Genomic DNA, 25,323 nt, shown 5'->3' with positions numbered 1-25,323 from the left:
GGGACCCATCCCTGCCGCCTCTCTTTCTGCCCAGCTCTGAGCGAGTAAGCAGACATGAGACTCAGAGGTTGGGAGAACCGGCCCAGCAGGCCCTCTTGAGTGTCCCTGGGGCTGCAGCCAAACGCCTGTGTGTCCACATGTGTCAGTGTGCAGTCCTGCTGTGGGCCTGTGTGCGGGTGAACACCAGCCTGTCAGCGTAGCTCCATGTGGGTGTCAGGACCTATTCCTGTGTGCCTTGTGTATCAGCTCTTCTGTCTGTGTCGCTGGTCTGTCTGTCGGTGGCGGTACTGGTGTGGGTGGGTAAATCCCTTTGTGTCTCTGAGCCCTGCGGGTGGAGGGCTGAGCAGCTGCAGGTTGCAATTGGGAAATCCAAGCAAGCAAGAGTAGGTGGGTGTGAAGTTGGAAGGGGCTGGATGAAAGCAAGTGAATATACCAGGAAGAGCCGGCTGAGAGGAGAGTGCAAGTGGGTGGGAGGATGGAGGCAAGACTGGAGGTCAGGGTGCTGCTGTGCCTTTCATCTAGCCCTCACTGGGCCTGACTCTGCTTGCTCAACTTGGCACTTGCCACTGGCAGTGAAGTGACCTTGCAGAGGGGACATGTCTCGTTGGGTGGGGCAGGAGGGGAAGAGAAAGCCAGTAAAGTGAGATCCGGGGGGCAAGAGTAACGGGGGAGGGACCGGCAGGGAGGTTCAGGCTCCTGGGACTCTATTCCAGAGCCCTTCTCTGAGCCCAGAGCTAGTTCTTACATGGCTGACATTTAGCTGGTTGTTAAAATATTGAAATAAGTCCATACTGGTTGGTCAATAGCAGCTGCCTTGAATACCTGCTCCCTCTGCCACCCAGGTTGATTCTGTATCCACATGGCCACATCTACCCTGAGAGAGTGCCTTTTGCTAATTCCCTCCAAGGGATCTTTTAGGCTATCAGATAATTTTGGTGCCCTTGCCATCTCCCCTGTAAGATCCCTCCCAAGACCCCTTCTCTGAGCCTAGAGGTGGGAGCATCCATGTATTTGTGGTAGGAGAGAGCCAGAGAGCTAGAGACTTGGGGAGGGACTACTCATGGATTCAAACTTCCTTTGCCTCCCAGGCAAAAGACAGTGATGATGAAGAAGAAGTGGTCCATGTGGATCGGGACCATTTCATGGATGAGTTCTTTGAACAGGTAATGAGACTTCTATGTCACCAGCCTCAGAACCCAGGCCTGCCAGCAATTCCTTTAATTCCTTATCCCTGTCTCCCCTTCTCTACTCTTATACCCTCCTTGGCCCTTTATCAAATCTCTGGGTCTGGCCCATTTCCCTGAACTTTGACTGATTCTCTTGGGTCCTCTGGTCTGGCTCAACTACTTGGCTGGCTGTGGCTGACTTTTTGCCTCAGGTGGAAGAGATCCGTGGCTGCATTGAGAAACTGTCGGAAGATGTGGAGCAGGTGAAGAAACAGCACAGTGCCATCCTGGCCGCCCCCAACCCAGATGAAAGTGAGTGCTGCTGCCACATGGCTGTAGGATTGGCAAGAAGGAGTCTGGGGTCCCACTTAGACTTCTCACTCCCTTCTTTCTCCTCTCAGAAACCAAACAGGAGCTAGAGGACCTCACTGCAGACATCAAGAAGACGGCCAACAAGGTTCGATCCAAGTTGAAAGGTGAGAAGTGCAATCCCTTAACTAGGGAGAAAAAGAATTCTGCCCTCCATTGGACAGAACCAGCCTATTTATAAGGAATGTCTACAAACTTCTAGGAGCCAAATTCCTAAATAATGAGAAAGCAAAACAAAATAAAACAAACAAAAAAACAATGAGGAAGCACAAAACCCCCATTTCCCCCCTTGATATAGATTCTGTAGAGAAAGATACATGACAGGGAAATGAGAAAGAGGGTTTCTATCCACATTGCAACTGAGATCTGCTGGTTTTATCAGCATGAGGGTCCACTAGAAAAATAGAGTCTTCCAAGTGGCATTGGTTTCAGTGAGTCCTCATTTCTCCTGAACAGGCGCCTGGCATAGCACTGATCACCCAGTAGGTGGGCTAAGCAAATGCTCTGAATTGGTATCCTTGGCTCAGGACAGATTGGACTGTATGGCTGACATCAGGGGCTGGCAGGCTTTCAAGAGGGACTTGCCAAATGCTCATGCATTCACTCTAATTTAAGGACTTGGGTGCTGGTAATAACCACTTTCCCCCAAAGCACTGTGGGTTGGGAACCTCCTTGTTTGCTGGTGCCAGGGGAATAACAGTGTTACTGTGATGCTCATGGCAATTCAGCATCAGAAAACATTTTCCAAGCACCTTCAGTGTCTTCGACCAATTGGTAGGCTTTGGGGAAGAGGAGGTATATCAAATGCCTAGCCCCAAGAGCGCTGACCTTGATCCAGGGAGATAAGGACAGGAACTCCATGCCCTCCTGGACTCAAGGGGAGGCCATATGTGAACGTCTGATGCTTATTTGTAAAAATAATCCCTTTGTACTTAGGAGAGTATGCGGGAATGGAAAAATGTTCTAAACTGGGAGCATATCAAGTGCAAATCCAGGCAGAAGGAGTCCGGCCTCTACCACCAGCTAACTCTGGACAAGGCCACTACCCTCAGCTTTCTTAACAGTACAGTAAAAAAAAAAAAAAAAAAAAAATAGAAGCAATTTCAAACTGGATTTTTTAGGGGGAAGGGGCAACAAGATCTTTTCTCCAAATGAAATCTTACAAGGAACCCCAATATATAAACATATGAATGTCTGGTTGCTCTGGTTGAACTGGAGTTGAGAGGCCATACTTTGGAGATAAAGGGGAGAGGCCCTCCCCTTCATTCCCTGCAACAGCCCCTGAAGTTCCTTCTCAGAAACATGTGTCCTGCTGGCACATAGTTTAAAAACCTCTGGACTCAATGGTTTCTTTGGGTCAATTAAGTGCTGACCTTGAAGACTCTATAAGACCATAAAGAGGGCTCTCGTGGATTAGGTGTTCAGGAATAGACCAAGAAAGAAGCTAGGGAAAGTGGCAGTGGTTTGGAGAAGCTGACCTTCCAGACCTCCAAAAAAGGAGAGAAAATCCTTTTCTCCATCCCCTTTTCCAGCTGGTGGCATGCATTGGTGGCATTAACCTAGGCTTTTGGTGTGACCGTGAGTAAGCTGTTTTACCCATTTGAACCTCAGTTTCTAGTCTAAAACATGGGCTGATATCACTGAATTCCCAAGACTGTTCTAAAAAGTTGATGAGATCCTGCAAAAGACCCCTCCCTCTTGACTTGGCCCCAGCCCCAAGTTTGACAGTAGTGCCCAGTCTGGGCCTGGAGATTCTGGGATCCCTGAGTATGTGTTCTTGTGCTTTGTCTGTGGCGACTGGGCCAGAGCTATCACTCTGTCACTGTGCTGACAGGGGAGCCTTGGGGTGCCATCTAGGCCCATACCTCCCCCGCTGCAAGCAGAACAGAGAAGTGATATTCTCAGGAATGGCTGGGAGGCCCTGCAAGGTCTGAGAGTACCTGGTGATTCATTCCTGTTGCATTTTTTGATCTTACCAAAAGAGATCTTACCATGGCTCTTTTATAGAAAATCTGAATGATAGTGTCGGGAGTGCATGATCCAGAAGCAGGAATCCCACTTAATCTGTGCCCTTTTCCAGAACATCTTTTAGAAGAGGGAATTCTCTTCCGGGGGTGGTGGCTCATGCCTGTAATCCTAGCACTCTGGGAGGCTGAGGTGGGTGGATAGCTTGAGCTCAGGAGCTTGAGATCAACCTGAGCAAGAGTGAGACCAATGTCTCTACTAAAAAGAGAAAAACTAGTTAAGCATTGTGGCAGGTGCCTGTAGTCCCAGCTACTCTGGGAGGCCAACATAAGATCACTTGAGTTCAGGTGTTTGAGACCAGCCTAAGCAAGAGGCAGGAGATTCACCTGAGCCCAGGAGTTTGAAGTTGCTGTGAGCTATAACACCAATGGACAAGAGTGAGAGACTCTGTCTCAAAAAAAAAAGTGGGAATTCTCAGAATAAGGATCACCTTGCAGAGCAGGGGGAGAGCTGTTTTCTCTGTTGGAATATTCATCTAGAATGCTCCAGGGAAAGGGCCACTAGAACCTGACCCACCTGGAAGTGCCTGCCTTCAGCCAGAAAAATCTCAGGTCAGGTTCACACCCCCTCATGGGGGTTGGGCAGGAGTCACAGCTGGTGGGACTTTCCAAGACTCAGTTCTTCCACCAGAACAAGTAGCCTGCTTCTGTCTGGTGACCCTTTGACCCACGGTCGGACCTCCTATTTTCCCTCAAACGTCAGTCCATCTGTTGATTTGCTGGCCTTCTGCCCCCTCACCCTGGGGCACTATTCTCGGCACTCTGCCATGGGCATGACGCCTCTTCCCAGGCTTGGGGCCAGCCGCAGGGTGTTGACCCTTCAAAAGCCTCGGACCCCCGACGCACCTGCCTCGGGTCTCTAGCCCGTCACTGCCCTCTCTTCCGCAGCGATCGAGCAAAGCATTGAACAGGAGGAGGGTCTGAACCGTTCCTCCGCCGACCTGCGCATCCGTAAGACCCAGGTAGGAGGCGGTGGCCCAGCAGGTGGACCCAAAACCCAGGTGGGGAGGACCCAGGCTGCAGCCAGGCAGGTGGGCGGGAGCTGAGCTCAGACGCGGGGCGTGGCTGCCCCGGCCGGGCGGTGCTACGGGGGTGGGCGGAGCCGTTCGCAGCTCGGTGCCCTGGCTGGATCGCCCCCTGGTTCTCGCGTAGGATGGGGCTATGAGAGTGGGGGCAGGGGACTGTGAACGCGTGGGAGTTGGGATCGCGCCCCAAGCTGAAGAAGGGGCAGTAAGCTAATCAAGCCTGTACTCCCTCCACCCATACACTTGCCTCTCCCTCGTGTCGTCCTCGTTCCCCGCTCGCGCATTCACTGATGCATGTCTGTCCTCCCACTCCCACTTCAGCACTCCACACTCTCCAGGAAGTTTGTGGAAGTAATGACCGAATATAACGCGACCCAGTCCAAGTATCGGGACCGCTGCAAGGACCGGATCCAGCGGCAGCTGGAGATCAGTGCGTGTGCCCCCCTCCCTCAAACTCCCCAGGGCTGCTCAAGCCCCCTGCTAGGTCCTCTCTCTGGAGGGAGTGCCTGCTCCAAGGCCAGGTGGAAGGGTGGGCACTTAGATTCCTGCCCCATCCCACCACCTCAGGCCCCCAAACTGGGGGCGTCCTGAGCAGGGCGTTCTTTCTCCCCACAGCTGGAAGGACCACAACCAATGAAGAGCTGGAGGACATGCTGGAGAGTGGGAAGCTGGCCGTCTTCACAGACGACGTGAGCGCGGATGGGAAGGGGCGGGCGGGCCCTGTTTTGGGAAAGCGTTTGACTTTCCTCCCTAAACTCAGGTCGCACCGAGGTCCTAAGTCCATCCTGGAATAACAAGCATCAGGAAGCCTGAACTGGGAACAGGGGAATTCCATGGGAGTAGAGCAGAAAGGCACCCCCATAAAAACATCAAAGAGTAGTACGTGGGCACTGTTCTTAGCACTTACATGTTTACGTTTACCCACTGACTCATTTCATCCTCATTGTACCCCCACAAAGAAACTCCATTTCACAGATGTGGAAATTAGGTAGGGAAAGATGAAACCACATGCCCAAAGTCTGAGACCTAGGAGCAGAGCCAAGATTTGATCCTCAGTCTAGAGTCTGAACTCTTCACTGTTAAGATATGCCACGTGCCCCCCTGCTGCCGCAGGTCCTTTTACCATAGGATCAATTTGACTACATTTAGAAGATTTTTTAAAAAGCGAATTTTAGTTTTGCTTAAATTTTTCACACTGTTGCCCTTGTCATGATATATACAAATGGATAGGCTTTCCCTGAACTGTGTGGTTCTTTTGTCTTTGGGTGAACTTTTGCCCCAGACAGCCCAGTGTGGCCTCAATTTCTGCTTCTGGTGCCAGATGGCTCTGGTGTAGGCCAGGTTTAAAGTATGTTCTATGACTATCTAACAGTTTTTAGCAAATTGTTATTTGGATAATTGGTCTTTGTTGGATTAGGATTGTACAAATTGATTTTGGGCCAGTGAGCCTAGACCCTCTTTTTTTTTTTTTTTTTTTGAGACAGAGTCTCATTTTGTCACCCATCCCAGCTCACAGCAACCTCAAACTACTGGGCTCAAGCGATTCTCTTGCCTCAACCTCCCAAGTAGCTGAGACTACAGGTGCCCACCACAACGCCCAGCTATTTTTTTGTTGTAGTTGTCATTGTTGTTTAGCTGGCCCGGATTCGAATCTGCCAGCCCCAGTGTATGTGGCCAGCTCCCTAACTGCTGAGCTACAGTTGCCAAGCCCCTAGACCCTCACTTACCCAAAAAGCTTGACTTAGGCTGTCTGTGTGAGAAGGGAAAGAAGCATGGTGAGTGGTTTCATGGAGGCCACTTCCATGGACAAGAGCTAACCCCTGCCACTGGGCCCACAATTATTACAGTGCAGGCTGGTCAGACCTTGGCTGAGGGCTATATAAGCTGCAGATGGACCCTGAGATGGTAGTTGAGGGTGATTAATCCTGGAGTCAGGGAAGACTTCCTGGGGGAGGTGTCATTGAACTGCACCTTGAGAGACAAAGAACTTTTAGACATGGGGAGATGGATAAAAGTACAGTCTGAATAAAGATAGGTAGAGTGGACACTAGCCAAACAGCCATGGATGATTTTGGCTGTTTTAGGATGAACAGGAGATGAGGGTAGAGAGGAAGTCCAGGCCTTGGCTGGTAAGAAGAAGGTGTATAGCTTGGGGTAGTAGGGAGCCCTGGCAGACTTTAGAGCAGAGGAGTGGCTTGATGTGATCAATACTGAGAGGTCTGGGAAGTGACTGGCCTGGTTCAGGCCTGGTTTAGGAGAGGAAGTGTATCTGCCTGTGGGTTGGAGTCTCTCCCTCAGCTTGTGAGGGCTGCAGGGCATTCCTTTATTATACCATCTCATCTCACATAGGCTCCTTGTGGGCACCCTGCCTTCTCGCCTGGGCCTTCTTTGCTTGCTACTCTCTCATCTGCTATGTCCTCTTCCATCACCCTGTCTGCTTTTGGCCATTTCATTTCTCTGGGCTTCCTTGGTATGTATGATAGAGGAAGTCCTGCAACAAGGTGGTGGGCTCTGGACAAGTTTATTTCTTGCAATTTAATACACTTCTCTTTAGTGCTTACCATGTGTCAGGTACTATTCTAATCAATGTACACATAGTGATTCACTCAATTTTCACAACAACCCTACGAGGTGGGCATTATCATCATCCTCATTTTCTAGGTGGGGAAACTGAGAGGCTGAATAATTTACCCAAGGTTACAGTTAGTGGATGACATGAGGATTTGAACCTAGACATTCAGGCTGCAGCCTTATGGGGGTGAAGAGTAATTGTTGTTCTCCTCACATCACCCTAGATCAAAATGGACTCGCAGATGACGAAGCAGGCACTGAATGAGATCGAGACGAGGCACAACGAGATCATCAAACTGGAAACCAGCATTCGCGAGCTGCATGACATGTTTGTGGACATGGCTATGCTTGTGGAAAGCCAGGTATTGGCTCTGCCATACCACTCCGGACCTGGACCTGTCCTCTTCTGGCCCAACCCCCATCTCTCACTATGTGCATCTCCTCTGTGTGCAGGGTGAGATGATTGACCGCATTGAGTACAACGTGGAACATTCCGTGGACTATGTGGAGCGAGCCGTGTCGGACACCAAGAAAGCTGTGAAATATCAGAGCAAGGCCCGGAGGGTGAGCCAGGGCAGGTGGCCTTGGGGGGCAGGTGGCCTGGGAGCCTGCTGGGGGGGCTTGGCTGAGGCCAGGGCTGAGATGAGTGGTGCAATCGGGTGAGAGTTCTTATCTCTGGCTCTGACCTCTTCCTTTTTCTGTTTTCTCTCCCCTCCTTTTCCTCACACCTTCCTCCCCAAACTTTGCCCCATGTTCTGTTTGTCGGTTTCTCTCTCTTTCTCTCTCTTTCTTATTACTTTGTTTCTCTGTCTCCTCTTTCTGTCTGCAGAAGAAAATCATGATCATCATTTGCTGTGTGGTGCTGGGGGTGGTCTTGGCGTCATCCATTGGGGGGACGCTGGGCTTGTAGGCCCCCCCTTTCCTCTCCCAGAGCCCTCCCCCACCACATCGGGAGCAATACCCCCACCATCCCTTTCACTCCATCCCTTGCTCCGGCCTCACCCCCTAAAACAAACCCAGGCAATCCCACCCCTTACTCCACCCCCACAGCAGACCCTGGAGTCCCTGGACCTCACCTTGCCATGGACCACCCCCCTGGCCCCGCACGTAGATAGCAGCAGGCGTGATTATACATGCACACCAACATGCATGCCGCCGGCACATGCTCAAGACGTGTGGACACCCCAGTGTGTGTGTTCATGTGTAGATGTGTGTAGATGCGCCAAATCATCACCCTGCCTTCCACCTCAAGTCTGTGTGTGGTCTGAGCTTCCCCCCTCACCTGGGTTGTTGTGTAGACTGTGGCCAGGTATAACACAGCAGCCTATCGTGCCCCACCCTGTCTTCTGTGAAGAGGTATGTGTGTGTATGTGTGAGACCACAGATCTGTGGACGCCCAATTTGTGTACATGGAATTTTGTGTTTTGAGTGTTTGAACCAAATGCAACAGCAGTTTCTCCACTGGCAGCCCCTCCCCTGTGTTTACTGTACATGGGGCAAGTTGTGTGTGTACAGATACTCACACTCACATTCTCAGAGGATCCAGGTAGGCCCAGTACACACAGGCCATGGCAGACACCCCATGTGACGTAGAACAAATTTTCCTGGTTTAGTGACCCCAGAGCCGCTATCTGTCCTGGTGAGGGGGTGCTTTTGTGTGTGTGTGTGTGTGTTGTGAGTCAGGGTGTGTGGAAGCATTTATGTGTAAATGACCTAGCTTGGCCTGTATATACATGTACATCTCCCTTGATAGGTGATTAACGTGTGTCTGTGTGTGTGTGTACAACTCCAGGATGCACCTGAAGTGTTAATAGGACTTCTCAGATGGATCCCTCCACACTGTGGACTGGACACTGGTTTTGAGTGGGCACAGAAATTTTATTTCTATGCTACCTAGAATATGGTTATGTGTGTGCATGAGTGTGGGTGTGCGCATGCGTGTAGGAGCTTTCTACATAGTGTGTTTCTGCTCCTTGTGAATTCTACACCCACGTGTTTATTTAAGGACATGTACCTTATCCAGGTTTGTTTATCCAGATTTATTTACCCCACCCTCTCCCCAGAGCTGCTGACCAGTATCTGGTGTGGCTGCACACACTGCTATATCAATATTGTGCAACTGAAGCTTACTGCCCTGCAAGGCCTCAGGGCCCCTGTGCGCACATGCCCAGATCCTTATCTTTCTCTGTCTCTGCCCAAGGATAGGCCTGAACCCATGAAAGCTGGTGCACCACAGTATGCTCATACATGCCAAGGCTGAGGAGGTCTCATGAAGGTGGCCACGCCTGGGCACACACTCATGCTGACATCAGGATCTGAGGGTGTGGGTGCAGGATGTGCCTATCAGCACAGGAATGCCTCCTGGAAGGGCTATTTGTAGGGATGTTATTGATGAGGCGAGATGCCAAGGGCTGCCCCAGATGGATTAAAAGCCAGGGCATTGCCACTTCCTCACAAACTCACCCCAGACCTGGAGAAGGCCGATGTTTGTCCCCACTGCCCCATTGGATTCTCTGGGCTCTGCTTCAGGGAACTTGGGTTTGGGGAAACATCATTTTTGGATGTCCTAGAGTAACCCATGTGGCAGCAGCCACTCAGGGTGAATGAAGTCTCAGGCCCATCCCCTGTACACCTCTCCTGCTGAAATGTTGGCAATGGCTGCTCCCCAGTAGAGGGAGGATTGAAGGGGACCCACTGGCCCAGGTTCCTGATGGTGAGGAAAGGGCTAGCTCCTCCCCTGTTGTGTAGACAATATAGGCATGGCTTATAGGTGTTTGGTGGCCGATAAAAGGTGCATGGAAGAGAGGATAATGTTAGAAGCCCCCCTCCATGGCCCAGGAACATGTAGGTTGAAAACATAAGTACTTGAATATGCCCTGCTGTGGGGTGGGGCATGCATGTGCTCAGGGTGAAGGGTCCTACATCATGTGAAGTGTGTGTGTGTGTGTGAGAGAGAGAGAGAGAGGCCATGAAGAAGTGACCCCCCAAAACACAATACCCCTTCCACCCTGACCCCAGACCAGATAGTCAATCTCTCCCCTGCCTGGCTGTGTGGGCCCTGTCCACTTTGGCCTGTATGCATGTCAGTGTGGCCACATGTATGTAAGCCCCAGGTCAGCTGTCCTGAGGAGGGAAGCCTTGCCTATCCATTCTCTGAATGTCCTGCTGCAGGACAGGAAGTCTGTCCCGGAGTCTGGCCTCCACCTTCCTCCTCCAATCTCAGGCTTCTTTGGAGACATCAGAGTAGGCCCCATCACCCAGCCCCCTTCTTCCTTCCTGCTGCCCAGACAGGACCCCCTTTCAGCCCAGGTGTTTCCGAAAGTCTCATGGCCTTGGGGCCACAAGAGAAGAGTGCAGCCATGGCTAGAGTGCTATTGCCTCTGTCAGTGGTATCAAGCCCACAGCTGCCCATTTCTGGGCCTCAGGTGGACCAGGGGATCCCTGAGGATCTGCTGTGCCCCAACTTTCTACAAGTCCCACACGTCATATGATGTGTTTGCTTATTGGCTGCTGTCTCTGTGTATGTCCTGGAGTGCCATCTGGGGGCTGGTGTCTTTTGCATGCTCTCAGACAAATGTGTTTTGCCCACCTTCCATGCACCTAACAACTGTCATGCCCAAGTGTGCCCCATGGGTGGTCCTGGGCCTGGCCAGGGCTCAACGCTTCCCCTTCCCTTTTCCCTGTCCCTGCCTCTCAGCAAGCACACTGCGTGTCCATCCCATGTACCCGTGGGTTGATGCACGCTCTTGCCACGCCTTGAGCGTGTATACATGATGTGTTCTATGCATTCACCCTGCCCCCTCAGCCTGCCCCGCAGAGGACAAGATGGGTGGCCCCCGGCTCCCTTCTCTCCCCACCCACCACCTGCCCGCTGTGCAGCCGTGTGCGTTGGCGTGTGTTTCTGTGTCGCTGGCGTGTCACGTGATGTAGCTGTGTTTGCTGACTTGAGCCCCTGCCCCCTTCTCTGTTTCTCCGTTGGTTTCTAGAGCTCTCTCCTCCCATTCCCCGGAGGGGACAGGACTTCTGGGGCCTGGCTGGGGGCCCAGAGCCAGGCCACCCTCTCCTGTTAGCCCTCAGAGCCCCATTTCTCTCTATTGGTGATCAAGTTGCAAATGGATAAAACACAGGAAAATTCTGGCCCCATCCCCAGCCCTGCATGTCCTGTCCCCAGAACCCCCTACCCTCACCCCGGGCCGGGTCGGGCCCCGTGGGATGGGAGAAATAGCAACCAATCCAACAGCGGGCGTGCTGTGTGCTCACTTCCTTCTGTCCCCACATGGGACGGGCGCCGTGGGGAGGGGGAGACATGTGGTGGGGCCAGGTGGGAGACATGGACAGACAGATGGACACAGGCTTTGGTAAGGATTTTAATCCAGGGCTTGGCCAGGGACAGCATGACTAGGCACCCTCAGGCAGAGAGTTAATAATCCTGCAGGAACTGAATTTGGGTGAAGAAGTGAGAAGAAGTGAAAATGCAGATTTCCTCGTTTTTACTGAGGGGAATTCAAAGATAAGTATCTAAAAGTGAAATGTTTTTTAAAATAATAGGAATATAATCCTCTAAGGAAGGACGAAGGTGGTTGGAGGAGTCAGAGAAACTTCTTCACTCTGAACCAGTGGAGGCCTAGGGAACCTCTGCCCCCTTCTTGTTCAGACCAGAAACAGGGAGGGCAGGCACCATCAGGGGAGCAGACCCTCTCCAACCAGCATCAGACCTGGGCTGAGAGTGAGGACAATCCTGTTCTCAAACCCTGCCCTAGAACTTGGAAGCGTCAGCACATGATACGGTGTCCTAACACTTGTGTATTTTAGATGTGAGGGTTCCAAGAAAGCAGTCTGGCACAACGCCCTCCTTCAGCTCCCAAATGTGACCATCCTTCCCCATCCAGGGGGTGAGGGTTCAGGGCCCAGATGGATGAAACATGATGGGCCTCCAGGTCCCACCTCCACCATCACTGGGCTGAGCCCTCCAGGGCCTGCACCCAGTGGATGGTGCGGGTCCGGCTGTCCTCCCATGAGAACAAGGGCTCGTAGCCAAAATGGCGCTGAGCCTTGTTTGTGCTGACAGTGAAGGTGGTGTTGGCCATCGCCAGCGTGTAGGGGTTCAACAGGGGTGCATAGAGCAGCAGCGGCCGCAACAGCCACTGTAGCAGGGCATTAAGGGTGGCCAAGAGCACCAGCAGCCAGTAAGGCAACAGTGGGCGTGTGCCTACCAGCCGCAATCCACAGGGGCCCAGAAACTCCATGTTGAAGTCCATGTAGCTCTTGTAGGGTGATTTGTCGTAGCAGAAGTACACCTGGCCGCCCATTAATGCTGCCCGCTGCTTTAACTCGCGGGCCACCAGCACATGCATCCAGGCCACATTGCCTGCCGGTGGGGGAAGTGAGGTAGACATACCCCTGAGTGCCCTTTTGACTGTAGGTGCTGGTCTCCTGGGCCAGCCCAGGCACATGCCATGCTCATATGGATGCTGCCCACATTTTCGCAAGAGCCTGGTAAGGGCTGCTTTTCCCTTATCCCTTGAAGCCATTTGCTCTCCTGAACCAACCTATATAGATGCTACTCCTAGTGCTCTAAAGACACTGCCCCTCTCCTCTTCTGGGGAGCTGCCTCTCTCATAGCTGTGATCCTCTCCTTATCCTGGGACACACTTTTTATGTGGACCTTCCCAACTTGCATGGATACTGTTTCCTCTGTGGCCCTTGCAGACAGTGTCCACATAATCATTGGCCCAGGTACAGACCATTGTTTCCTGCCCCTCCCAGAGCCATGTGGGTCTCCCCCCACCACCTCCAGAGCAGGTCCTCTTGCCCTGTCTTTGCCCAGTGCTCACCCACATAGACCCGGCCGTGCTCCACAGAGGTTGGAATGACCCGGAAAAGCCGACCACCCAGGCGTAGGCCCTGGTAGTAGATGTCCTTCATGATCTGGTGGCCTTCACCGTAGATGCCCGTGGGACGCAGGGCACATGTCACCAGGGGCAGCCCCCCATGGACCTGGCAGCAAAAGGCAGGCTCTGCTAAGACCTATGGCTAAAGGCCCGGGTCCAGTGGCTCACACCTTTAATCCTAGCACCCTGGGAGTCTAAGACGGGTGGATTGCCTGAGTTCACAGGATTGAGACAAGTCTGAGCCACAGTGAGACCTCGTCTCTAAAAATAGCCAGGCATTATGGCAGGCACCTGTAGTCCAAGCTACTTGGGAGGCTGAGGCAAGAGAATCACTTGAGCCCAAGAGTTTGAGGTTGCTGTGAGCTATGATGACACAGCATTCTACAGAGAGCAGTAAATTGAGACTCTGTCTCCAAAAAAAAAAGACCTAGGGCTAAATGGCTTGCCCTCTATTCCAACACTCCTCAGGCTTCAAGTAGAGGAGAGGCACCTAGGGCAGAGTCCCATCTCTGCATCTCTCCGTACTCACCTTCCTACCGTTGGCCTCCAGGACCAGCCGCTCAGCCAGGGCCTTGCTGCGAGGATAGGGGTGCTTGTGCACAGCTTCATATGGGGTGTCCTCATTGCCCCTGGTGGGGGGAGAGGGAAGACTCAGTGCTGAGGGGAAATGGGCCTTTAAAGTACTAAGGGGAGCTCAGCTCACCTGTAGAAGGGGTGGCCTTTGATGTTAGGCCCCACAACTTCCATGCTGCTTGTGTATACCAGGAACTGCGTCCCAGTCTGCACACAAGCCTCTATCACGTTCTGTGTGCCTGGTGGAAGAGGGGGACACAGCCAAACTGGGAGAGAGGGAGACATCCTCTCTCCCTGAATCTTTCCCCTTCCATCCCAGGTCCGGAGAAAACCACAAAGGATTGGGTGAAGGTGGGGCCAGGGCTAGCAGTAGGATGGGTTGTCACAGGGGGGAGAGGGCAAAGGGATGAGGGGGACAAACAGGCAAGATCAGTCCTGAGGGTGTTGCATGCATGACTGCAACAGACAGGGAGTGCCTTACCCTGCACATTGACCTCATGGATGGTCTTGGGACTGGCCCTCCCAAACACGTCCACCAGCCCAGCTATGTGGATGACCACATGGGCTCCAGCCACAGCTGCTGTCACCTCATGGGCCTGGGTCACATCCCCCTGGATGGCAGTCACCTGTACAGGACCTAGTGGGGAATGGAGGAGGCCCCACAATGTTAGCTCCGGGCACCAGCTAGCAGCTGGGTTCAGCCTATGCCTCTGGGAGCCTCATGTTCCCAATGTGACTCACTCATCCCACCCACAAGGCTGAAGAACAGAAACAGGCATCATCTTTTCCACCATATGGGTGGGGATCCCGCCTTGGGAGGGGATGGGGAAGAGAGTCCATACCCTCCTCCCTCCACAATCACCTGTCTTTAGTTCCTCCAGCCAGGGGCCCAGGTGTAGGTCAAAGATCCGCAGCTCCTGGAGCTGCGGCTCCCGCTGCAGCAGCATTCGTACCACATGCTCCCCTAGGAAGCCACAGCCACCTGTGACCAGGTACACCAGCTTCTGGGCCTGTGTAGAGCTGGCCATTGCCCAGCTGGGGGGAGAGACATTGGCTCACCTGGGTTGCCTGCTGCCACCTGCCCAGCCACCTGTTACTTCTGGAAGGTGTGTGGAAGCATAGCGATCAAAGAGCGGGCAGGGGCCATAGCTGTAGGCACAGCAGCCAGGCTACCAGCCCTTGACCATGCCAATGGCTGAGTTACTCAGAGGTAAGGCCTTGGGGTGCAGGAAGGGGTCAGGGCTTAAGGTGGTTGGGGGCAGGTTTGGGGGCAAAAAAAAAAAGGCAGGAAAGGGAGACCGGGTAGGAAGGAAGGTTTGGAAAGGTGGGAAGGGCTAGGACTGACGGAAGGGCCGCCTGGGCCCTGGCAATGCCTCTGCCTACCTGTAGCCACTATCCCAGGGCACTGTGATCAGCCACCGGAGGGGCTGTCTACTTGTCTCCTTGCCTGGCCGGCCAATACACGGTCCCCTTCCGCTTGCTCCTCCTCCTCCACCCTCCTGGTTTATTCCAGGAAAAGCCCAGCTCCACCCCTCCCCCCCCCAGTGGCCAAAGGGCGCACCCTGGCGGTCACTCCGTGCCCCGCAGGCATCTGGTTCCAGCCAGGAACTTGGGAGAAGCCAGAACCTGCTGGGTGGGCCCTGAGGGGCTTGGGGGCTGCAGGATGAAGCCAGCAGGGTGACCTCATCCCCACTGCATGATCTCAGTCTTTCCTTCCTGCTGGATTTCCTAGGAGGCTAGAGTCCCAGCAGCAGCTGTGGTTCTAGGAAGGGAAGGGAGGCCTGACCTAGTCACAGCTTTGGCTGGGCACTGGTGGAGGATTTCTGGGATTGTTGTCACTGCAGACTGTCATGTAGTCTAAAGCAATGGTGGCTGGGTCTGCAGGTCCAGGATCCTGCCAGAAGGCCCTGCTACCCACCCCAAACTGCAAGCCACCCACTTTTTCCTCTCTTCATCTTACCCCATCCTTGTGTCCTCAACCCTCATCCCATCATGCCCTGCCCCGAAGATACTGACCAAACACTTTTGTACAATAAAGTTTAATCACAATTATAAAAATGTGGCGTTGGGTTTGCGCTATTAACATATGTACAATCCAGCCCAACAGGGAGGGCCCACCTCCCACCATCCTGGCCTGGCCAAGCCGGAGCCTCTAGACACCAGGGTGGGAGGGTGGCCCACAGGGTCTGGCAGGAACAGAAGATGAGGCAGGGTTCCAGGCACGGAGTCCCCAGGACTGGGGGCACAGGCCCCCCCCCCAGGGGGAGAACATGGCCACTGCCCCTAGAGACCCCTAAACTGGGGAGGGGTACACCCAGGGCACAAGGGGTAATTCCCCATTAACAAAGCAAAAGGGCCGTGTAGCCCCCCAAGAACAGGATCTGTACAGGCCGGCACCCCAGGTTTCCACAGGAAACAGCTGCTGGCAGCTACAAAACATTTACATCTTCTCCGCAAAGAAAAAAAATTAGGGGGTGGTGGGCAGAGGTGACAGGGGAGGCAGAAGCTGCCTCAAGGGACTGAGGCTCCCTCACTGGGCTCGGCATCCCCCAACCCCATACCTGGAGATGGGGGCATGTGGGCCCTGCTGAGCCCACTAAGGCTGGGGGGTGCTGGGAGCTCAGGGCACCAAAGGGGAATAAATAGCATGGGCGCCAGTCCCGCCCCACCTCAGTTAAGAGAGCCACGGCAGCTCTCAGTGCCACACAGACATGGGATTTTGTTGTCCTCCAAAGGGAATTTGTAGTCATAGGTGATCTCCTCATCTACGCCAATGGGCTGCTTGGAGTAGATCACAATCTTCTTCTGTGACTCGATGGTGATCACCTTGGCATAGCAGTTAGGCTGTAGGAGGGAAGGGTGGTGTGAGCCTTGTTGCACCCTCAGGCCCCAGCCCTGCTCCTGCCCCCGTCCAGCCTAGACCCCAGCACACCGTGCAGCAGTGGTTGATGAACCTCGCCAGGTTGCCACACTTGGTAGCATCGATGATAGTGTCATGGTCCACCCGGAAAAGGTAGCTGCTGCCGATGCCCTCCTGCACATAGCGCTTCTCCCGCATGTCGGCCACCATCTAGCAGATGGGATGCAATGGTCACAGACCTGGCCCACCCACACCGCTCTGGACAAACTGCCCTACCACTCTAGAGTCCAGATCTAGCAGGCCTGGACCTGCAGGTCTATCTCTGGCTCCTAGCAACCCAAGGCACTCACTTTCCCTTCACTTGACTTCTTGGGCCTCTTCCCCTTCTGAACACCCATTCTATTATTTTTTTTCCCTTCACAACTGGTTTTGATCCCCAGAGGGAGTGCACCATTCCTGGAGGTACTGCAATACCAGGCCAATGAGTGGAGCGAGGAGCAAGCTCTTCTTCTAACTGCTCCAAAATCCATTTACTACATTGTCCTTGGCAAGAGGATATATCAAATATTAAACTGGTAAGAACAAATACTACACTTGATGTTAGCCAAAAGGCTGAGAAGCAATGGCCACTCATTCTAAGTCACCCCCCAGGCAACTCCAGAGAAATTGGCACTGGTGCACCAGCCAGGAGAAAAGCCACTGGCTCCTCTGAGAACATCTGCCTGGTCTCAGTGGGGCCCCTAGACGGCTGTGGGGCTGAGACAGTTCCTGAAATGACAGTGGACATTTCATCTAAACGCACCCATCTCTTCTCCTAGGACCCTCTTTCCAAATCAGGTACCTCTTGGCTGCCACTGGTCAATGCAAATGACAGGCTATCCATGTTAAGGCCAACAGCCTTGTGTAAGAAGCAGCAACTCTTATTTCTCAGAAAATAGGACAATGAGCTTTCTATACTCTCCTTGGGTGATGTCATTCTCTTCCAGAGCTTCAACTGCCAGCTAAGTGGTAGGGACTCCTCCCCAACTTCCACTTCCAGCCAAAATCCACCTCAGTGGAGCTGCTGAGCATCACCCCCTAGATGTCCCTGGGGTATTGCAACCTCACATGTCTAGATTAGAACTTATCTTGACCACGTAATCCTCCTGCTTGCTCCCATCTCAGGGGGGCCCTACCATACTCCTAGTGGCTAACAGTGGCACACTGTTAGCTGCAAGGGAGGAGGTGAGAAAAGGCCTTACCTCTTCCCTTACCCTGTGTCTCCACAGCCAACTCACAGCCAAGCTATGCAACAACCTACACTCAGACTCTTCTGTCACCTCTGCAGCCACTGCCTAGGCCAGGCCACCCTACCTTGGCCTGGATCTCTGTAACAGCCCCGTTACACTGGCATCATCCTAGACCAGCATTCTCTTCCTACCACAGCCAGAGAAGACTGACCAAGTCCAAAGCCCTCTCCTGCTAAAGCTTCCCAGAGCCATTCCTCTTCTGCCTGGGCCCAAAGTGATTCATGCTCCAACCTCCCTGCAGTATACCTTGGCCTTCGTTCTTCCAACAAGCCACTTGACTCCTTTGTCCTCAAATGATTTCACTACCTCCAGACCCTCACACATGCTGTGCCATTACCAGGAGTACCGTCCCCTGTCCTGGGCTTGGAATTCCTTATCTTTAGCTCTTGTTTCACTTTCATCATCCCAAAAGGTCTCAGGTCCCCTCAGTGTATGCTCCCACTGGCCCTGCCTCCACATCCTCCCTTTTAATACCAAACACCACCCTTTATTCAATGTCTTCCCACTCTCTAAATAAGTGGTTCTCAATCTTCCTAATGCTGCGACCCTTTAATACAGTTCCTGTGGTCATGACCCACAGGTTGAAAACCGCTGCTCTAGATCCTTAAAGGGAGAGACAGCATCAGTCTTCTTTACTGCTGGGTCACTAACACGTGTTTTCTACTACTGATGGGAGGAAGCTGGTTTCACTGGCTAAGTCTTAGAGCCAGAAGGGCATGTGAAGCTTTATCCAGAGGGCCAAATGGCACTTGTGGGCATCTTAACGCTGCTGTTGTCAGATCCAATGCCAGACCAGGGCTGATGTGGAGCCTCACCTGGCGGATGTTCTGACCCACGTATTCAATGACCATCTCGTCAGCCGCAATGGGTTCCATGGCAAATAGACCCCACTCATGGATCCGGCTCCTGCCAAATCGGAGCTTCTTCTTCCGAAACTGGGGGACAGAAGGGACTACATTGCTGGATGCCTCTCACGATCCAGCTCCTCACCATTCTTGAGGTGAGGAGGGTGTTCTGGCCACCAGGATGAGGGTGTTCTGGCCACTCATCCTCATCTTTACTCCCAGAGGACTACATAATCCCACATGGCAGGTCCCCTTGCTTCAGCCTTTCCACTGACTCTCCTACCCTTCCCAAGTCCCACCCCTCACCTTGAGCTGGTTTAGCTTTAGCAGATCACTATCCATAATGGCAGAGGTGCCAATGGCACTCAGTAACCGCCGTTGCTCAGATCGGCGCTCGGAAAGCACACGGTTAGTCCCCTGTGAGAAGCAGGAGAAAGAGAAGGTGAATGACGCTTAAGTATGTAAAGAGGATGCAGCTGGCCGGGCATCAGGGTGGGGCCCTACCTGAGTGTCCACTCCTTCCAACTGCCGGGCTGAGACAGGGCACACATCCAGGTACTTGTCCTTCTCCTTCTTGCTGATAGGGTAATAGCCTTCACTGCGGGCTGAACCTGTCTGGTGTTCTCGGGGCCCATCCAGGGGCCGCCGCTTGCGTTTTGGAGTGGTCAGGTTGGTGAGTGCAGGGTGTTAAGGAAGGGAACGGGGTCTTTACTGGCCAGATCCCTGGACCCTGCTCCTCTCTATCCACTCCAGTCCCAGCCTAAGGAAAGGGCACTGGCTTTCACTGGTAAGCATGCTCAGCACACTAAAGACAGGACAGAGAAGTGAGAAGTCAGTCTCAGAAAAGCTTGGGGAGGCAGAAAAGAGGCATGACATGAAGCAGAGAGAAAAGATGGCTCAGAGGCAGAGGAGAAAATGCCCAGACTGAGCATGGCACAGCAAGTTCAACAGACAGGCAGAGACAAAACAGACACCAGGAGGGGTCTGCGGTGGACACTGCCCAGCTGTGTGACCCCGGGGAAGGCTGTCCCTGCCCCCCTGGGTCTAGGCAGGCCAGCCTCTACACTCAGGATATTCGTGTGATGGACCCAGTGGGTGTCGTTAAGCCAGTCAGCCCCACTTGTCTGCTGCAGTAGCCGCTCATACGTGAGCCGCAGGTAGCTCATGTCTTCCAAGTCCAGGCCCGAGTTCCAAATGTCATACAGGATGGTCATCTGCTCAAACTCGCTGCGTGGCTCAAAGGAGAGGGGTGGTGGGGGTGGGGGCGGGGGTGGGGGACGGCGGCGCCGAGTGTGGGAGCGAAGGGTGCGCCGTCGGCCTGCCCCCTCCCCATCACTGCTGCTGCTGCTGCTGCTCTCAGAGGACTCGGACTCTTCCTCTTCCTCTTCCTCCTCATCCTCACCCTCTTCTTGCTGCTGCAGTTGTTGCTGCTTTGGCTCCTCTGCCTCAGCCACCACCACCTCAGGGGCCTCCAGAACCTCGTCTGCTGGGGAGCTGAAGAGAGCTGCAGGGGCAGGGACCGGCTCCGGGGGCCGAGGGGCTGGTGTGGAGGGCATGGGCTTGATGGCCAGGGCATAGTTATGTTCCAGGAGGATGTGGCTGAGCAGGGGGCTGGGGCGATCTGCCTCATCTGAGGCCTCTGTGGCCTCTGAGTCGTCAACGGTAGGCAGGACAGCTAGCCCACGCCGGGCTGGTGTCAGAGCCAGGTCAGCCAGTACTGCCAGGTCCACTTCTGTCCCTGGTTCACCCTCTTCTTCCTCGGTGGAACGGCCTCTACTTCCAGCCCGGCTCCGACTTCCTCGGGGCACCTCCTCCGGCCAGCTCTTGACCAGAGAAGCATGGTCCAGAGGCAGGTTGCGAATGGTCCGCTCCACACCCCGGGGGATTTTGCGAGAGACTGGGCCAGGAGCCTTGGCCTGTGGAGGGGCAGCTGGGGGAGGCTCTGGGGCTGGCACCTCCTCCACAGCAGAAAAGGAGACCGTTTTCCGGCGTTTTTTGGGTGGGGGCAGGAGCGGGATAGGAGAAGAGGGGCGCTCATCAGGGCGGGGGATCGGAGCTGAGGGCCTAGCTGGTGGCTCTGGAGGTGGTTGGGGTACACTGGGAGGTGGCTCTTCAACGGGACCTGGGGAAAGAAGCATATAGGGAAGGGAACGGTCAGTGCCTAGGCCTGTCATTATGGGCAGGAGACCTGAGGATCAACTGGGCCCTGGCCACTGCATTTCCACATACTATGTCCATTCTTTTCTCAGCTTTTGCCCAGGAAACTCAGACAGACATACAGACACACTCCTGCCTCTCAGCCCCACAATGTCCTCAGCACTAATGGCTCCCCTGACAGGATGAGATTTCACACCCACCTGCTCATTCATTTGCCCAACAAACATGTGGAGAACCAACTGTGTCAGATATGGGGAGAACACACTGAACAAATACACCTTCAGTGACCTCACAAAGGTGACAGTGCAGTGGGAGACAACACAAACGAATGCACAGCCCACATTGCAAAATATACAGCTGCAGGGCTCCACACACACCCTGTATTCCAGCCTTTCAACCAAGACTGGCAGGGACTGACCTACATCCAACAACTAGGTATGAGGACCATGGCAATTTTTGCTAGTTGCTTTCCCTAATGGGGACCCAATTAGCCAGATTTCAACTAAAATATCCATTACTTCAACTACCAACAATATTCTTGCTTTAATGAGGTGAAAAAGATACAATATAAAATGCTGAGGACAGCACTTTAGGGCGCCAGCCCCATATACTGAGGGTGGTGGGTTAGAGCCTAGCCCTGGCCAAACAAACTGCAACAAAAAATAGCCAGCATTGTGCTGGGCACCTGTAGTCCCAGCTACTTGGGAGGCTGAGGCAAGAGAATCGCCTAAGCCCAAGAGCTGGAGGTTGCTGTAAGCTGTGCCGCCACAGCACTCTACCAAGGGCAACAAAGTGAGACTCTGTCTCTAAAAAAAAAAAAGAAGTTGAAACTTTGTATTAAAATATTTTATGAAACATTGCCTTCCTCTTCACCCTTCTAAACAGAACTGGGCACTTGCACTAGTAAGGTGCCAGGAGGAAATCTTCCCTAAGAAGCAATGGTTGAAGCTGAGATCCAAAGGATAAGGATAAGCTAGGGTAAGGATTTACTGTCTTTGAGCACTCTTCCCCCAATGACCCATCCTCCCTGCCCACTGTGTCCTCTGGAAGCCTGGCTGCTAAGAAGAATGAATTCGCCCTCCTAGCTCAGGTTCTTCACATAGATTTCCCTTTGTTCCTGTCCTGAAGAAAACTCACCCATCATTTTCATTTAGGGGACACCCTTGGGGTACCTGTGTCTCCCCAAGTCAACGCCTTTAGGAAACACATAGTTCCCCTTCATCCCTTCATCATGGGGAAAGCCTGCATGAAGCTTTTAGACCCAGCTCAATACCACCTATAAAGATATACCAGACTTCTTTGGACATGGGTTACATCTTCCTTTCAGAAGTGGAGGCTAGCGTGGCGCCCGTAGCTCAGTGGGTAGGGTGCCAACCACATATACCCACGCTGGTGGGTTGGAACCCAGCCTGGGCCTGCCAAAACAAAATGACAACTGCAACCAAAAAATAGCCAGGCGCCTGTAGTCCCAGCTACTTGGGAGGCTGAGGCAACTGAATCACTTGAGCCCAAAGTTTGAGGTTACTGTGAGCTATGACACCACTGCACTCTACTGAGGGTGACAGAGTGAGACTCTGTCTCAAAAGCAAGAGAACAAACAAAAAAAAAACCTTTTACATATATTAACTCATTTAATCCTCACAACAACTCTAAGCAGCAGGTACTACATTAACTCTATCTTACAGATAAGAAAACTGAGAGAGATTAATAACTTGCCCAAGGTAACACAGCAAAAGACAAAACAAAGTCTGCACCCTGGCAGTCTGGGTTGAGTTTGTGCTCTTAACTGCTGCCCTGTGCTGCTCTGGAGGTCCTATGGACTCAGCAGTTTCACATTTGGCTCTATATTCACAGAGCTAAAGGGCCACCAGCACCAGGCTTAGCCCAAGCAGTTATCAAACTTCTACCCATTGCCTCAAGAGACTCTAATGAGGGCCTGCTGTCTTCTAGGCTCTGCGTACCATATGGGTCTCAGCCAGCAGTATCCCCACTCAGAAGCTAGTGGGGCCCCTAGATGTCCACCCTAGCCTTCCAGTTTCATCTCTTCCCCTCTCTACTACATAGGGCAGCCTTCCCCACTGACCCATCCTTCTAGCCCACTATGTCCTCTGGAAGCCTGGATGCTAAGGTAAGGAGAACTAGTTTGCCTTCCCAGCTAAGCTTCTTCACATAGATCTCCCTTGGGTCCTGTCTTGAAGAAGACCTACCAATCCCTTTCATTTAAGGAGACAACCCAGCTTGGCGCCTGTGGCTCAAGTGACTAAGGTGCCAGCCACATACACCTAAGGTGGCGAGTTTGAATCCAGCCTGGGCCCGCAGAACAACAATGATGGCTACAACCAAAAAATAGCGAGGTATAGTGGTGGGTGCCTGTAGTCCCAGATAGGTGGGAAGTGGAGGCAAGAGACTTGCTTGAGCCCAGGAGTTGGAGGTTGCTGTGAGCTGTGATGTCACAGCACTCCACAGCACTCTACCCAGGGGGACAGCTTGAGGCTCCGTCTCAAAAAGAAAAAAGAGACAACCCTTGGTGTTGTCTAGGCAGCATAATTCCCACCTTTCTCCAAGGACTGCTCTGCTGACACCCTTAGATCCATAGGGGCAAGGCCCACCCCTCCCTTCAGGGCCATCATGACTGACATCACTAAGATGCTCACCAAGCCAGCCCAACTAGAACCTTCCCTGAGAATAATGACCTAATATAAAAGTGGGTCTGTCTGTGGCTAGTCTTGGGGGTCGATACCCTCTGTCAGAATGGAGCAGCAGAGGAAGCTGTTTGCAGTTGTAGAGAAAGAATGAACCAGATTGGAAGACAGAAAGAAAGTCCAAAAGGCCCTGTCTTTGGGTTCTATCAGACAGGCCTTATCCTCTAAACAAATCTCTTTTCTACTTAAACCGACTGGAATGGGTTCTTGTTACTAGAAACTCCACAAACTTTTGGTAAGGCCCCGCCTACCTGGAGCCACATCCTCTCTTTTGGAGGTACATGTGGGCTGCCCTCCAGGCCCTCTGCCGATCCCTGCCACTGAGCCGCACAGCCCTCGTCGTTCAGAGACTGAACTTCCCAGTCATGCTCTCTCATTCTCTAAAAACCAAGGGCCTGCCCCAATCTCCTTCTTCTCTCCCACCTCTGCCATTTACCCAGGAGCTTCACCATCCTGCCACACTCCTGACCTTGTTACTCCTAAGAACAGCTCTACCTTGGAGAGCCTTCCCTCTCTACCACCCTTGCTGAATATCTTTTCAGTTCACTCCATTGCACTTTTCAACTTCTCGTCCCCCCATCTCCCTCAAGCCCATCACCCCTTTCTAAATTATTTCTCTATCCCATCCAGACTCCAGGACCATACTTTGACCCCTCCTGTCACAACACCTTCCATATCCCCAAGTCCTCACCACTGCCTTCACCCTGGGCACCTGACTAGCAGCCTTCTCTCCTCCCCCACCTCCCAATCTCAGCTTTGGCAGAGCCTCATTGCCACCAGCAGGCCTGGACAGCTTTCATCCTTATTCCCCACTCCCCTTACTTCCCAATGCTCCCACCCCCTCCCCATGCTCTTACTACAGAGTCAAAAAAGAGGCTTCAAGGCATAGAATCTCATATCATTTATGGATATACCTGCATCACATCCAGAGTGCATCCCCTCCACCTCCCCAGGAATGTCACTTCCCTCTCTCCCAGTCCATCTTCCTGCTCCCTCTCCCTTCATTTTAAGGAATATGTCCAAGCTCACCTACTTTGAAAAGCTAACCCCTCCATCAACCCTGCATTCTCTTCTTGCTGTCTGTCCAATCCCAGCTGGGTAACCTTGAGCTTGTTCCTGCATCTTACTAAGCCTCGAATTCCTCATCTGCAAAATGGGAATAATAAAGATGTGGTGAGGATTGAATGAGAAAATAAATTCTTAGTGCACTAATTAAAGCCAGGCACATAGTAAGTAGTCAATATATGTTAGCTAGTATTATTAATTATGACCCTGCAATTCTTTCTTTCTCAGCAAGAGAAGCCTACCCTTCCAGAAGACTACCTTTGTCATCTCCCTTCACTCCGTAATACACTATAAGTTGGCTTCAGTCTGAACCACTCAACTGAAATTGATAAAGTCACCAGTGACCTCTCAACTGTCAAATCCAACAGACACTTTTCCTATCTCACAACTTCTCTGCGGCCTGATGACACAAAACCACTCCCTCCTTTTCAAAACCTGAGCATGCCTTGGTATTCAAAACTTACCACTCCCTGCTTTCCTTCCTACCTCTCTGATCACCCCTTTCCAGCCTCCTCTGGCTCCTACTTGCCCACTTACCTCTTAAAGGACTTAATGTCTCTACCCCCTTCTCTCTCATTCCATACATTTGGCTGGGGTCTACTAATGAGTTCACATCTACACTTTTCACTACTCTCATTTCCCACCTGTGGGTTTTTCTAGACTTCAGATCTATTAATCCAACTGCTGATGTTTCTACCTGGAGGAATGGTCCCAGAGGCATCTAAAACTCAATTCCAACTAAATTCAACAGTTTATTTCTTTTTTTTTTTTTTTTTTTTGAGACAG

The 25,323-nt window shown here is 52.6% G+C and overlaps 3 protein-coding genes and 1 non-coding gene across 5 annotated transcripts in view; 1 reads left to right on the top strand and 3 right to left on the bottom strand.

Moving 5' to 3' along the window:
- Window positions 1-1,127: 1,127 nt before the first annotated feature.
- Window positions 1,128-11,397, top strand: STX1B (syntaxin 1B). The gene is made up of 9 exons (XM_012808832.2): window positions 1,128-1,163; window positions 1,379-1,478; window positions 1,568-1,642; window positions 4,448-4,521; window positions 4,906-5,014; window positions 5,200-5,273; window positions 7,380-7,517; window positions 7,609-7,719; window positions 7,985-11,397. Exons 1-9 carry the CDS (start codon window positions 1,143-1,145, stop codon window positions 8,063-8,065), a joined length of 783 nt encoding a protein of 260 aa, XP_012664286.1. The 5' UTR covers window positions 1,128-1,142; the 3' UTR covers window positions 8,066-11,397.
- A 107-nt stretch (window positions 11,398-11,504) lies between these two features.
- On the bottom strand, window positions 11,505-15,079 carry HSD3B7 (hydroxy-delta-5-steroid dehydrogenase, 3 beta- and steroid delta-isomerase 7). The gene is made up of 7 exons (XM_003795826.3): window positions 15,003-15,079; window positions 14,482-14,654; window positions 14,101-14,256; window positions 13,750-13,858; window positions 13,576-13,675; window positions 12,990-13,152; window positions 11,505-12,523 (listed from the first exon to the last, which is right to left on the bottom strand). Exons 2-7 carry the CDS (start codon window positions 14,645-14,647, stop codon window positions 12,108-12,110), a joined length of 1,110 nt encoding a protein of 369 aa, XP_003795874.1. The 5' UTR covers window positions 14,648-14,654; window positions 15,003-15,079; the 3' UTR covers window positions 11,505-12,107.
- A 563-nt stretch (window positions 15,080-15,642) lies between these two features.
- The window catches only part of SETD1A (SET domain containing 1A), a 24,079-nt gene continuing 14,398 nt past the window's right edge, over window positions 15,643-25,323 (bottom strand). For both annotated transcript variants that reach the window (XM_023516713.1, XM_012808934.2), the window contains 6 exons: window positions 19,689-20,735; window positions 19,118-19,290; window positions 18,920-19,030; window positions 18,584-18,703; window positions 16,552-16,689; window positions 15,643-16,463 (listed from right to left, as the gene is read on the bottom strand). In XM_023516713.1, coding sequence (XP_023372481.1) covers window positions 16,290-16,463; window positions 16,552-16,689; window positions 18,584-18,703; window positions 18,920-19,030; window positions 19,118-19,290; window positions 19,689-20,735 — 1,763 coding nt within the window. In that variant the 3' untranslated portion in view covers window positions 15,643-16,289. The remainder of the gene's footprint in view (window positions 16,464-16,551; window positions 16,690-18,583; window positions 18,704-18,919; window positions 19,031-19,117; window positions 19,291-19,688; window positions 20,736-25,323) is intronic.
- On the bottom strand, window positions 16,920-17,103 carry LOC111727194. The gene has a single exon (XR_002774804.1). It is a non-coding gene; the product is annotated as a U2 spliceosomal RNA (small nuclear RNA).

This window comes from Otolemur garnettii, unplaced genomic scaffold, assembly GCF_000181295.1.
Source record: "Otolemur garnettii isolate 467f Iridium unplaced genomic scaffold, OtoGar3 scaffold00096, whole genome shotgun sequence".
Lineage (NCBI taxonomy): Eukaryota > Metazoa > Chordata > Mammalia > Primates > Galagidae > Otolemur > Otolemur garnettii.
Note: the sequence above shows the minus strand (reverse complement) of the source record. Positions and strands in the feature narration are given on the sequence as shown.

Bases quoted from the DNA above. Each gene is read 5' to 3' on its own strand.
- HSD3B7 (XM_003795826.3), bottom strand. From the start codon at position 14,647: ATGGCCAGCTCTACACAGGCCCAGAAGCTGGTGTACCTGGTCACAGGT. The intron at 13,676-13,749 runs GTGAGCTGAGCT...TCCCCCCACCAG, and splicing joins AAAGGCCACCCCTTCTACAG to GGGCAATGAGGACACCCCAT. The intron at 13,153-13,575 runs GTGAGTACGGAG...TTTTGCTGCCAG, and splicing joins TGGAGGCCAACGGTAGGAAG to GTCCATGGGGGGCTGCCCCT.
- STX1B (XM_012808832.2), top strand. From the start codon at position 1,143: ATGGATGAGTTCTTTGAACAG. The intron at 4,522-4,905 runs GTAGGAGGCGGT...CTCCCACTTCAG, and splicing joins TGCGCATCCGTAAGACCCAG to CACTCCACACTCTCCAGGAA. The intron at 5,274-7,379 runs GTGAGCGCGGAT...ACATCACCCTAG, and splicing joins TGGCCGTCTTCACAGACGAC to ATCAAAATGGACTCGCAGAT.